Source organism: Crinia signifera, chromosome 3, assembly GCF_055691185.1.
Source record: "Crinia signifera chromosome 3, ASM5569118v1, whole genome shotgun sequence".
NCBI classification, from domain to species: Eukaryota; Metazoa; Chordata; class Amphibia; order Anura; family Myobatrachidae; genus Crinia; species Crinia signifera.
The window spans coordinates 117,461,424-117,476,197 of NC_139219.1; the positions used below are offsets into that span (position 1 = coordinate 117,461,424).

General features: G+C 42.7%; 1 protein-coding gene across 12 annotated transcripts in view; it reads left to right on the forward strand.

Annotated features, from left to right (window-relative positions):
* AFDN (afadin, adherens junction formation factor) overlaps positions 1 to 14,774 on the forward strand; it is a 723,489-nt gene that overhangs the window by 685,792 nt on the left and 22,923 nt on the right. For 10 of the 12 annotated variants that reach the window (XM_083176399.1, XM_083176400.1, XM_083176405.1 and 7 more), the window contains one exon: positions 5,905 to 6,409. The exons of 1 other annotated variant lie outside the window; for it this stretch is intronic. In XM_083176399.1, the coding sequence (XP_083032525.1) occupies positions 5,905 to 6,409 (505 nt within the window). The remainder of the gene's footprint in view (positions 1 to 5,904; positions 6,410 to 14,774) is intronic. One more of the 12 variants, XM_083176408.1, reaches the window with a different exon arrangement.

A 14,774-nucleotide genomic window follows, 5' to 3' on the forward strand; every position in this document is an offset into this window, starting at 1 on the left:
CTTATCAATTAACTAGCTCCCCGCAGTTGATGGTAATCATACATTACAAAGGAAGTCCAGGAACAGAGTATTTTCTCCCTGAAGGAGAGGGTCAGGAAGTCAAAGTTAAATACCTTAGATAGTTAGAGGCAGAGAGGTAGATTTATTAAGCTTGGTGAATTGATAGTTTCTGTTTTTTATCACTGGCCAATCAGCTCCTAACTGTGAAGTTACAGGCTTGGTTTGAAAAATGACAGGTAGGAGCTCATTGGCCTGTGATAAAGATCAGACACTTTATCACTTCACCGAGCTTAATAAATGTACCCCAGAGTCCCTTAAGGGAAAGCTGCAAAAGTCTGATTTGCTAAATCTATGGAGTGTTATCCTGCCCTTCTGGCAGATGGAGTTACTTCATTTGTACTGCCTTTGAGAGACTAGAAAGAAGGTGTAAGCAATCAATTCCCATGTTTAATTTAATACCTATTAGTTGACACTTTGTATTTGTGCATGTGGCTTTTCATCAGCCAACAGAATGTGTTTTCAAAATATCTATTGTTTTGTTTGAGCTTTCCTAATGTGTAATGCTGGATATAAAATATAAGATCATCTGTTTATTCCTTCTTTCAGAACAAAAATCTGGTAATGTATAGGAGCAAATGACAATTGACCAATTTCTAATGGTATCCATTCATTGGATAGACAATGTCTAGGTCAGGCATGTCCAAACTATGGCCCTCCAGCTGTTCTAAAACTACACATATAAAAGTGTGGTTTTTGGATACCGCACAAGGTTCTTGCCCACCTAGGGTGAGAGAGGTCAAGTGAGACCTAGTCTCACCTGTGGTGGGGGACGGCCTGGGTAGCCTGTAACCAATTCTCGAAAATGGTGTCTATCACCCGAACTGGGTATATAAACAATGGCAAAGGAGAAGAAAAAGAGGACTCTCCTTGTGGGGCACTCTTAAATATGTCAATATGTTTTTTAAAACATAACTTTTATTAATTTTATATTTAAGATAAGTGGGACAAATGGGCCTGTCGTATAAAAATAGTTTAAATTAAATTAAGTCCATCCTGTGCCCCTTATGCAGTGAGCCTTTACAATATATGCTATGCACTTGGGGGTACACTAATTGGTAGGAAGGGTTATTCCCCTCTGGGGGTCTTGAATAGATACTGTGTTCCCAGTGTGGCCGAAGCTATATTATCTGGGGATCATTTGGAGGCAAAAGTTTATTTTTATAGAATCCTGTATTGGGTAAGTATCTATTAAAGACCCCCAGAGGGGAATAATCCTTCCTACCAATCAGTGTACCCCCAAGTGCATAGCATATATTGTAACATCGCTTAATTACCCAATACAGGATTCTATAAAAATAAACTTTTGCCTCCAAACGATCCCCAGATAATAGCGCTTCAGCCACACTGGGAACACAGTATATATTCAAGACCCCCCAGATGGGAATAACCCTTCCTACCAATTAGTGTACTCCCAAGTGCATAGCATATATTGTAAAGGGTCACTGCATAAGGAGCACAGGAAGGACTTAATTTAATATAATCTATTTTTATACGACAGGCCCATTTGTCCCACTTATCTTAAATATAAAATTAATAAAAGTTACGTTTTAAATAACATATTGACATATAACATATTACCCTGTTGGTAATAAAGGATTCTAAATAATACTGATGAGGGTAAGATTCCCTCCAAGAAAGAGACTGCTTATTGATTACCGAAAATAATGGAGCAGTACCCTGTTCGGGTGTCAGGGTTATCTTGTTGTACCTCTTTTTATCAAATGTAAAACAATATTTATGCAGATACAGATGGGGCAGGTCCCATCTTTGCAGGGGATGGCAATGGCGACGCCATCCCCCGCCAGCGCCATGTCTATAGCGAGAAGGGGACGCGCGCGCATGAGAGGTGCGCACGTCCCCTTCCGACAGCGCTTACCCCGGGTCACCGCTGCCTGCCCGCACACACACCCCCCCCCCCCAACCCTGTCCGTCTCCCTGAAGAGGAGACGGACAGGGTTCCCGCCGACGGAGATTGAGGTGCGCGTGAGACAATTGGCAAATTGCAACATTTAACTTTTCTTTATAGTTGAGCATGCATTTTGCAACAATGTCTTGCTCTCAGTATCCAGTTTGTTATGATATTCTAAGTTATCATTCAATTATCACATCTACTTAATAAGTGTCCTTAAAAAGACAGGCATGTATTTTAAGTCAAAGAAAAAGATCACAGTCAACAAATCGCATGTGCTCAACAGTGTGTTCCTGTTATACAAGCAAATGACACTTAGGTCTATGATCACATAATTAACCACATGCTACTATTGGGTGACCAAAAAGCATATTGTAGTATTTGTCAGCTATATGCGCAGATCACAGGAATTTCACAGTGTATTCCTATTGAGTGATCAATGATTTAAGTACTTTCTGCTCTACGTCAATACCTGGTACATGTAGTATCACAGTATTGTTTAGTTTAGAGGACCAAAGAAGTACCTAGTCCTAAAGTGGATGACATTGGGTAGTAACAGTGTCTGTCTGTCCAACCCTTCTCTTCATACAAAATACCAGGAAAGGTCATATAATAATTCAATCTGTTAGTCAGTTTTCCGTCAGGGCTCAGAGTTATGTGCCAGAGCACCGTCTGGGTCTGAGTCTAGCCTGATACCGGCGGGTATTTTATACTGATGGGATTAAAGAAATATCCTATGCATTAACCTAATAAGTAATTAATAAGCAGTCTCTTTCTTGGAGGGAATCTTACCCTCATCAGTATTATTTAGAATCCTTTATGACCAACAGGGAATACACCCCTTAATTACCCAATACAGGATTCTATAAAAATAAACTTTTGCCTCCAAACGATCCCCAGATAATAGAGCTTCGGCCACACTGGGAACACAGTATATATATTCAAGACCCCCAGATGGGAATAACCCGTCCTACCAATTAATGTACCCCCAAGGGCATAGCATATATTGTAAAGGCTCACTGCATAAGGGGCACAGGAAGGATTTAATTTAATCTATTTTTATATGACAGGCCCATTTGTCCCACTTATCTTAAATATAAAATTAATAAAAGTTACGTTTTAAAAAGCATATTGACATATTTAAGAGTGCCCCACAAAGAGAGTCCTCTTTTTCTTCTCCTTTGCAATTGTAAAACTACACATCCCAGTATGCCTTGCAATAGGTTTAGCAATCCCTAATAGCAAAACTGTTGCAAGGCATGATGGTTTCGCAACAGCTGGAGGGCCATACTTTGGACATCCCTGGTCTGGGTCGACCACAGTGACTAGCTCGACACCTATAAATGGTTGACATACCTTAGATCGACCCTGCCAAAAAGTCGACACAAGCTTATTGTCAACATTGGCAAGGTCAACCTGAGTTTTTGGTGATTTTTTCAAAAAGAGGTGGTTTTTCATACTTTACTAAGTAGCCATAGAGTTTTAATAGAATAGTGTACAGAGCGAAGCGGTACATATATATGATACTTTATCACGATTACATAGATGCCAAAAAATCACAAAAAACTCATGTAAGGTCGACATGTTGAACATAAGCTTGTCGACCTAGTGACAGTCAACCTAGACTTTGTCTATAATCTATACTGTAACCTTGTTCCCAGGCAGTGGCGGATTCAGGGGGGGGGGCACCCCCTGTCATTTATTTTGTAGCTGAGGACCAGGGTTTTTCAACGAGCCCAGCCCCGTGTCTCTAGCCCCCCGGGAACCAGAGATATCGCCTGGCAAAGCTGTAGCGTTTTTTCCCCATAGGATAATCTGGGACCCGTCAATTCTGACCCCCACCCGGTTCCGACGGCTGCCAGTTCCTCCCCTGGCATCACAGAAGCTTGTGGTTGATCCCATTAAATTCCAAATCGCTGGGCCTTCAATATGATACCAGGCTGGTCCATATCGGTCAATCGCTTCCAGAGATATTACGTGTAAACTAATTCTTTTATTTTTGAAATGTAATTTCATGGCTGTTCATGTTCTTTGAGGGCAGATTACTCTGGAACCAAACGTTCCAGTTTCACGGGACCAACATCATTCAAAGCCCACTCAAAAGTTCTTCAATATGATACTTGTCTCATGTAAATGGATCAGTTGGTTCTGAAGATATAGCCGGTTAAATAAGATAACTGCTTAAAGGGGGGGAGGGGTGGTTTTCTCCCCCCCTCACACAAGAAAATGCAGGGACTAGGCTGGTGTAAAAGGGGCCAACCTAGGAATGCATTTTCTGGTGTGAAAGGGGTATTATTTCAAATAGCCTGGACCTGCAGTGCTCTGAATACAGCCAGGCTCTGCCACTGTCAGTGGCTATCACTTCTGCCTGGTGGCTGTCCCCCATTTACCGCGAGCATGTATTCCCCTTGGCAATGAGCATGTAATCCCACATGGCAATGAGCATGGAATCTCTGGCAATGAGCATGTAGATAAGCAGCACTTATGTAGCATAATTTTTAATAGGCATTATGGTGTTTGACATAATACATAATGGATATAATGGTGTGTAACTTAACGTTTAATCGACATTATGGTGTAAATGTTTAATGCGCGCCTTTGGTGGACAATGTTCCTGTTTATGAAACGTATTGTGAATTTTGACTTAATCTGTGTGGCATTATGTGAATTTTGGCTCAATCCGTGTGGCATTATGTGAATTTTGGCTCAATCCGTGTGGCATTATGTGAATTTTGGCTCAATCCGTGTGGCATTATGTGAATTTTGTCACAATCCGTGTGGCATTATGTGAATTTTGGCTCAATCCGTGTGGCATTATGTGAATTTTGGCTCAATCCGTGTGGCATTATGTGAATTTTGGCTCAATCCGTGTGGCATTATGTTTATTTTGGCTCAATCCATTTGGCATTATGTGAATTTTGGCTCAATACGTGTGTTATTTTGAAAATTTTGGCTCAATCCGTGTGGCATTATGTGAATTTTGACACAATCCATGTGGCATTATTTGGATTTTGGCTCAATCCATGTGGCATTATGTGAATTTTGGCTCAATCCGTGTGGCTTGATGTGAATTTTGACTCAATCCATGGGGCATTATTTGAATTTAGGCTCAATCCGTGTGGCATTATGTGAATTTTGGCTCATTCCATTTGGCATCATGTGTAAGGGGCAAGTATAATGGGGTCTAGTATTTTGTTGCATAATGTGTAGAAGTTATATATGGTGTTGTACACTACACTCAAGGACATGCCCCCTTTTGAGTGGCCACACCACATTTTCCGGAGCGCGCCTTTGGCCCGCGCAAAACTACATCCTTCACTTTTGTCACCATGGTGGGCCTGCGTACTTTAAATGCCAGGGCCTATTTTTAATCCCATTCCCACCCTCTCTCTGCCGCTCTCTTAGCATGTACACTGGCACCACTAACACCGCCCCCCCCCCCACCTAAACCCTCTTTTATCACGGTGCCCCCCCTGTAATTTTATCCTGGATCCGCCCCTGTTCCCAGGCACTGGAATAAGATCAAAAATTTAATGTAGAAAAATGTAAATCTATTTGCTTTAACCAATTTATTCAAATAGCATTTTTTTGCCTTTTTTTCTGGCTTTGGGCAGCAAATGGTTGATTATTTGTTACAAGACATTACTAGATTTTGTTTTCTAACCAGACAGTTATATTGTGTCTCCACCTTTACAGATACATTTTTTATGTATTGTATGTCTCTCTCACTCTATCTAGATAGATAGATAGATAGATAGATATGTATATATATAGATAGATAGATAGATAGATAGATATGTATGTAGATAGATAGATAGATAGATATGTGTATATATATGTATATATATATATATATAAATATATATGTATATATACACAGACAGAGAGATTTTTTTTGCAAATGCTTAATTACATTATTTATTTTTGGCTAACAGAGGAGGCAGGAAGAGGAGTACTACAACCGATTGGAAGCAGAAAGGCGCAGGCAACATGAGGAGGCAGAGCGGAGATTGCTAGAGCCTGAAGAGTCTGGTCTGTGCAGACCTCCACTTCCACGGGAATATGAGCTCCCACCCCTTTCGTCAAATGCTCCGCCTCCCCCACCTCAACGAAACACTTCTTACCTCAAAACACAGGCCCTCTCCCCTGACACCATTTACACTGCCAAGTTTGTTGCATACACTGATGATGAGGAAGACACAAACCTAGCAGGTCAAGATAAGTACTCCAGCACAAGAAAGTCTTATGGTGACCTCCTTCCAGCTTCATATAAGCCACAACTGCCTGCTGCACGCCAGCCTCGTCCTGTGTCTGATGGCATCTTTCTTTCAAACTCATTCCAGCCATCAACAGCCAATGCCAACAGTACTGGTAACAAAACAGGCCAGGCCCCTCCTATATCAAATAAACCAAGTTTCCTCCACCAGAGCATTTCCAAAGGTACAGTGTAAATATGTGTGACCAGTCAGAATATTCTTTACTACCTCTATCACCTTGGTGATTATAGACTTTTCTCTAATTTGTGATTTCCGTTTCTGCCACTATTTGGTAAATAATTTAAGATCCATGAATATCTTTTCCAATTAATTTCTCAAAATCTTCTTTTCCTTAAGCCACTTAAATTATGTATCTTTTTTTTCCTATTTTAAATAAATCAACATATGTTGAATTGAAAAAAATAAAGTACTGTTGGTTTTGGCTACCACACCTTGCTTCTCCATATACTTCATGAAGGCTGTATGTATGCTTTTAGCATGTATTTCTTTCTCACCTTTTATTTTTACTTGGTAAAAGTTACTATGAATAGAATACATTTTATTGGATTGATGTGTACTCTTTATATAGTATTATTATTATTATTATTATTATTAAGCAAATTAATGTATAGTTCAATTTTCTCTTGCAAATTTGATTTCAAATTAAAGTTTCTAATCACGGAAAAATGCATTTTTACATAGCTCCTATGTATTTTCCTCAACTGAAAGCTACAAACGGCCCCTTAAGCTTTCACTACGATTGTGAACTAAGCTACAACCACATTCAAGGCAGTAAAAACTTTTATTTATTTTATTTTCATAGTATATACAACTATTTTTAATTATAAAAAGAATACAGCATTCATTAGTTTTATTGTGAGGCTACTTTTTTGGTCTAATCCATTGTAAATTAGTCAACCTGTACTAGCAAGTAAAATATTGACAGTCTGATGGTGTTATACACATCTCCTGAGCATAGTAAGCATGCTCCTGTAACTCCTTACTGAACCTATGCAGATATTACTGCAGTGACCTAAAATGTCACACTTATATGGCATCGGTATGGCATCGGTCCACACTCTCATATTAACAGATTTGTGTTGCAATGAGTAATGTCAGCAGATTATGCAAAGGTTGAGTTATGCACTGTTCCTTTCATTCCCATTCACTGGCCACCTACCAATGAGATGGCTTATTTGGTTCAGCTAATCATACCATTGTGCCTTCCTCATAAATATGGAAAGATCATTTATTTTTAATTTAAAGAAAATAAAGAAAAGTTGCTTTTTTAAGCCTACATCTTAAAGGCCCTACACACATAGCAATGTGTGTAGCGCCACCTAGCTATGCTAGGTCAGGCAGTGCTGTGCCGCTGTCACTCAGCACACAGAGCTGACAGCCCACACACAGAGCAAGCTATCAGCTCTGTGTGCTACACAAGCTGAAAAGCGCCAGTGTTCTCCTGTGAGAGAACACTGGCGATGCTGATATTGATGGACTCTGCTCATCAATCTCGGACAGCGACGCGTAGGGACGCGCATTGCTGTTGCTATAGCCCCTACACACACACCGATGTAGAGGCATTTTCTAGTCGACTTTGCCAAACTAAGAAAAGTCGCTTAGAAAATGCAGGCATGTGTGTTGGCCCTATTACTTTTTTTAACAATATGTAAAATGTAACCATATGTAAAGAATTTCTTAGGGGCAAGTTACCCTGTACCTATTTGTGTGCACTGCTAGATTCAATTGGCTACAGGAACCCTGCACTTTATATGATTAACATATACAGATACATCAGGGGTCAATACAGAGAACTGTAATGTGATCTGTTTACTATGAGGACTGAGCACAGGACAAGAGAGGGCACCCCCTACGGTTAGGGCAGAGGAGGTTTCATACCTTATGAAGGAAAGATTCTTTACAGTTAGGGCTATTAAACTATGGAAGAGTCTGTTGAAAAAGGTTGTGATGGCAAACTCAGTTGATCTCTTTAAGAAAAGGTTTAGACACATTTTTAGAAAAGAATAATATCCATAAATTATAAATAAATAAAACCATATTATTGTATATAATAGTAGACCAGTATTGAACATAACATTCATAAGTTATCCTAAAAACCAACATGGTTACCAGGCACTTCATGGCTGTGGATAATCGTATTAAAAGTGTATTCTTAATTTAATGTTAAATCTATGTTAAGTAGACCATAATCTCAAGGGGGAAGAAATGTCATTTGGTTCCAAATGTAGTAGTGTATTGAAGTATTTGAATAATAATTAAAAAAAAAAAAACCTGCACAAAGAATATAAAAGAGTACTCACCCTGGGGGCGTGGCCTGGACGAGAAAGGAGCAGGACGCACTAGCTCCTGCCTGTGCTCTGATAAAAGCCGGTTCTCATCGGCACCCTTCTCCCTGACCCCCTCTAAGTGTCCCGCTACCTGGGGGGCTCCTCCAGCGCCCTGGAGCCCTAACACCAGCGGGGGTACACAGGAAGCCATTCCTCATCACCTCATAGGCGGCGGCCATCTTGGACTGACTCCCTTGCAGAGAGAGCAGCTCTACAACATCTACCTGTTTCTGTGCCCTCTATATGTGCCTGGGGAGCCCGGAGTCTGGAGCCCTGAAGTGGTCACCTTTGATTTATAGCTGCAGCCCACAACTCAGTGCAGGTATTTATATTGAAGGCCCAGGCCATCTGTGTTATTGTGGGATGGCCTTCTCCTCACTGCGGGACCTCCTCACTACGGGACCACCAGGTATCTGACTTGGGTTCATTACAATTGCTAGCTCCACAATACCAACATCTTGCTGGGGGCGTGGCTCGGCTGCCATTGAGGGAGATTACACCACATTACTGACCTGCTTCTCTCGCTCATCGTCTCTGACGCTCTCTTATGGTGTCAGCTATGAGTCCTCAGTAGAGACATCATACAAACATTCCTGTGCAATCAGAGTGGGCCAACTATCCTCTAACAGTCGAGGGAAACAGTACTCCTCCCATGTCCCTCCATCTCTTGCAGTCTGAACCCCATCGCCCCTTGAGGGCTCTGGCCTGCTAAACCTGATCCCCTACCCTAAACAATCACTGCTACTGTCATTTTCCTGGCTCCGCCTATCCCGAACACTCAGTGTCTACATCTTGAACCCTCTCCTGGCAGCCGATCAAGTGGACACTGTCCCTTTATCATCGACGTCAGAAGTAATATGAGCCAGTTGTAATTCGAGATATGTGAGGGATTCATCGCACACAGAGATGCTCGCCATTTCATGTTAACTCTTCTGCAAAAGATACTACTTCTATATACGGGACACCCAACCCCTACTTTTTTCCAACGGGCCAACCTCGCTTGTATCCTAAAGAGGTCATCATCTGAAGTTTCACTATGTCACAGAAAGGCCGCCAAAATTCAAACATCGCAAAGCCAAAAATCCTACGGGCATGGGAAAAGTCTGGAGCTCTATCGAAACTCACCTAGGCCTGAAGAAACATCCAATACGGAGGATACACTGTCTCCTGAGATGACTCTCTCTGCAAAAGACATACTGTAGTGAAAATTGTCACCAAGACGATTCAAGCAGAAATGAGGACAGTACTAGCTGAGTTCAGATCGGACATAGCTGACCTATGTTCTCGCACTGACACTCTAGAACAGGGGTGTCAAACTCAAATTCATCGGGGGCCGCATCAGCAGTTTGGTCACCCTCAAAGGGCCGGCTGTATCTGTAGGTCCCCCTGTATAATTATAATGCCATGACACCACAGGCTGCTCCCCCCGTATAATATAAAATTAATGCCATTACACCACAGGCTGCTCCCCCTGTATAATAATAATGCCATGACACCACAGACTGCTCCCCTGTATAATATAATAAAAGTAACGCCATGACACATAAATGATTATACAGGAGGAGCAGCCTGTGGTGTCATGGCATTATTATTATACACAGGGACACCTCAGGAAACAGCAGATATATATATATTTTTTATTGTGAGTGTGATCCTCATCCTCACTTACTGTTTCTCCGTCTGTCCTGCAGCTGCTGCGGCTTCCAGCTTTTCTTCACTGCTTGCTGCGGCCACACTGTCCCCGACTCCCGGTCCAGCTTCCCTGCCTGCTCCTACTTCTCTACAGATGCATGGGCGGGCGGCGTCATCGTCATGACGTCCCCACCCAGTGTCTGTCACTGCCGGGCATCAGAGGGAACAGGCGGCCGGGCCCTCCTCCACGTAGCCGTGGAGGCCGGCGGCCATGTTTCTGTAGCCGCATACATATGTGCCTACAGGAACATGGCCGCTGACAGTGGAGGAACAGGTAAGGCGGCCGCGGACTTGGACGCGGCCCGCAGCACTCCTGTTTTAGACACACTGCCCCTGCGTGCTATCTCCTCGCGCGGGCCACATGACGAGGTCTGGCGGGCCGGATTTGGCCCGCGGGCCTTGTGTTTGACACCCGTGCTCTAGAACAAAAGCTAGACGAGGTCTGCAATTATCAAACTGTTGTCGAGCATGAGTTATCAGAGATCAGGTCCGAATTTGACGCTTTCAAGGACCACGTGGAGGATCTCAAGAACAGAAACAGAAGGAACAATATACGGATCTGGAACATTCCCGAGACAATTTCCAATGACGACTTACACCCCTATCTAGAAGCTCTCTTCCTGCATTTGGTTCCTAGTATCCCCAAATCTGAGCTCTTATTGGATCGCGCACTAAGAGCAAAACCCCAACCTTCACAACCTCCCAGAGACATAATCCTGAGATTCCACTACTACACTACTAAAGAAAGAATAATGGCGGCGGTACGAGGTTTCAACATCGATCACTTATGCGGAATCCCAATTACAAATTTTTCAAGATTTGTCTCCTGTTACTTTGAAGAAGAGAAGAGATTTGGTTAATGTTTCGAAAGCCCTCAGGAACCATTCAATTCAATACAGATGGGGATTCCCATTCCAACTGAGAGTCTCTAAAGACGGTAATACTCATATAGTCAAGACCCCTTCAAGGCTTCGAACTGCTCCAAAAATTTGGTATCATTGAAACAATTCCAGATTTGTCTCAACCACAAGCTTCACTAGATCGCTGTAGCTTTCAAGCGCCCTCCCCTGAATGGGGCGAAGGCCTAACCCTCTACACTTTGTGTATATGGCTTCCTCTGATAGTCTACACCTCAAGCCCACTTCAGCCCATGATAATTCCACAAGGCACCTTCAATATACTTTAGTTTCGTCCTGCTACTCGCTCTCAGAAAAATTCATGCATTGTCATAATTTGAGCATAGTCTATGTAGTAACCATGGTCGGGTTATAGAAGGTAATGTTTGTTGAATTGCATACTATTCCGAAGTGAAAAGCAGATTGTTTTCACTGAAGTTTCTCTTCTTTTGCTTGTGGTCTGTGTCTCAGTTGTTCCTCAATACTGTGATAATTACCATAAGTAACCGTTGTTTTATATATTCTTGATGTTATTTCATGTTTTTACTTTAACCCGGCTATGTGTGACTAACTCACCATTTTACGTTGGACATAGACTATTTTCCTAGTCCTAATACTGTTGTCAGTTATATGATGGGAGTGTCTATTTTATAATCCCTAAACGGTTTTATCTGATAATCTCTACTTTTCCACTCACCATGCAGCTGCTCCCTCTCTTCTCACCCCCCTTCTATCCCCCGGGTGTTACACCCACTACAATTACACCTTTTCTTCTCCGCCCTAAGAGCATCTTCGCCTTTTACTTTTTCACCATCGTAACACCACTCCTCCCTCCCATTTCCATGTTACACATCCCTATGATACTCACATGCTTCCAGTCCCTGCCTGTCTCCCCTCATGGACCCTGCCTTACTAGCCAAACCCAGAGCCTTTCCCACTCTGAGAGAGCTCATCCCAACCCCCTCCCTTTTCAGCCTCCCGCCCCCCCCCCCCCCCCCCATCCTCACTTACTTTGTTCTGGGGTGGGGAGGCCGGCACCTATCCTTTTAAACTTATCAGCTCCATACTCGTTGATCCTCCATGAACCTAAAGATTATTTCCCTTAGTGTCAACTGCCTCAATTCACATACGAAAAGAGCTATGGCCATACAGTTTATGAACAGACGCAATGTTACAGGAAACCCACTTCAAACCACCACATCCGTCAATCTCTTCCAGAAAATTTCCTCATGCCTTTTATTCTTCAATGTCTGCCAAACGTAGAGGTACTGCCATTCTTATCCACCGTGATCTCCCAATTAGCATCGAAAATACCATTTCAAACGATAAAGGTAGATTCATCATACTCTCAGGTAAACTCAACCACTTACCTATTCTTCTTGCCTCTGTCTATGCTCCCAACACGCAGCAGAGCTCCCTCTACTCCACCTTTTTTTCTAAATTAGCGCAATTTTCGCCCTGCCTTACAATTATTGGAGGAGATTTTAATGCCACCATACATCCTTCTCTAGATAGATCTCATTCCAACTCATCGTTACCCAACCAAGCCAGATTCTCGAAACGCCTCCTCACTCACTTAGCAAGACATAACTTGTATGACTCCTGGAGAGTGCTTTATCCCTCAACGCCAGTTTTCACTCATCCCCCCCCCCCCCGACACAATCTCCATACCCGAATTGATTATATGTTTTACAGACTCCACTTCCTCTCAAAATCTGATAGATGCTCAAACGATACCAATTCAATAATCGGATCACCTAGCCTTAGAGATCAACATTTGATCATCCTTACAACCTCCCCTAAAACAATGGCGTATTAATGACTCCTTACTCCTCAAACCTGATATCCTTTTGGACCTGAACTCGTCCATTTCGGAATTTTACTCCCTAAATAACACTCCAGCCATCTCTCCGTCCATTCTCTGGGAAGATCATAAGGCCACAATTAGGGGCAAATTAATTACTTTGTCAAGTGCTCACAATAAAGCCACCCGAAAAAAAACTCAGGAAATAGAGGCTACCCTCTCCTCTCTCACCCAAGACCATCAGAATCACCCGAACCATCAGACGTACTTGAAAATCCTAGCACTTAAAGGCCAACTAAACCAACTCCTCTCATCCAGGGCCGCCCAAGCACTACTATGGGCGAAGCAAAAATTCTATGAAAAATCCAATAAAGCTGACTCCTTACTAGCCAGTCAACTTAGAGCCAAACGGACCAAAAATAGAATCCTGTCCTTAAAATCCACGGACGGATCCATCACATATAACTCTGACACCACGGTGGCCCAATTCCGCTCCTTCTTTGAGAATTATACAACCTTGCCTCACCCGAATCTACTACATCCACCAGCCCAGGAGGCCCTGGATGAATACTTGATCTCATGCCGACTCCCCAAACTGACCTCGTCTCAGATGGAGACATTGAACGCTCCCATCACCTCTGACGAGATCCTCGATGCTATCAAATCCCTGCGTCGCTCAGCTGCTCCTGGCCCTGACGGATTCACCAATCTGTATTATAAAAAACTAGCCCCATCCCTTGTCCCAATGCTCACACTTCTATTTAACTCCCTTCTACAAGGCCACCCATTAGACGCAGCCACCACCAGGGCTAACATACTAGTTATTCCCAAGCCCGATAGAGACCCATCGGGCATGGGTAATTATCGCCCCATATCCCTACTCAATTCTGATTTAAAACTCTACGCCAAAGTGCTAGCTAATCGCCTAGCCCCCTTGCTACCTACATTGGTCCATCCGGATCAAGTAGGATTCATTCCCAAGCATCAGATAACTCCAGATGTCTTATAGATCTTATTCATGTTGCCAATAAACATTCGGTGGCAGCCCTGGTGGTGGCTCTCGATGACGAAAAGGCTTTTGACAGGGTGGCTTGGCCTTTCATTCATGGCACTCTGACTCACAAGGGTTTTGGAGGCCCTTTCCTAGACGGCATATTAGCCCTTTACAACAACCCCTTGGCCTCCGTGCTGGTGAATGGACTTAAATCAGCTCTATTTAATATCAGAAATGGCACACGCCAAGGTTGTCCACTCTCACAGCTCTTATTCACTCTAATTATGGAACCCCTAGCCACCCGTATTCGGAACGACCTGAACATTCAAGGCATCACTTTAGGTCATTCGAATCATAAAATCGCTCTATACGCCGACAACGTCATATTAACTCTTACTGATCCTCTAATCACGTTGTCATCTCTTTTCTCTGAAATTAGTATATATAGTACATTTTCCAATTATAAAATAAATACTTCTAAATCAGAGGCCTTAGACATTAACATCGCTCCAGCCGACCTTTCCATCCTTCAAGCAAAATTTCCACTCCGTTGGCAGCCTGATAAAATCAAATATCTTAGAATTTATCTGACTAGATCTACTCAGTTAATTTTCCCAGACTGTTCGCCGCTATGAGGTCAAATCTTTCTGCCTGGAGGTCACAATACATATCCTGGACAGTTCGGATGGCAGCGATCAAAATGATGATTTTACCCCGCCTTCTGTACACCTGGCAAACCCTCCCCATACACATCCCAGTCAAGGTTCTAAAGCACCTCCAAAGGGATATTAGTACTTTTGTTTGGGCTGGGAAAA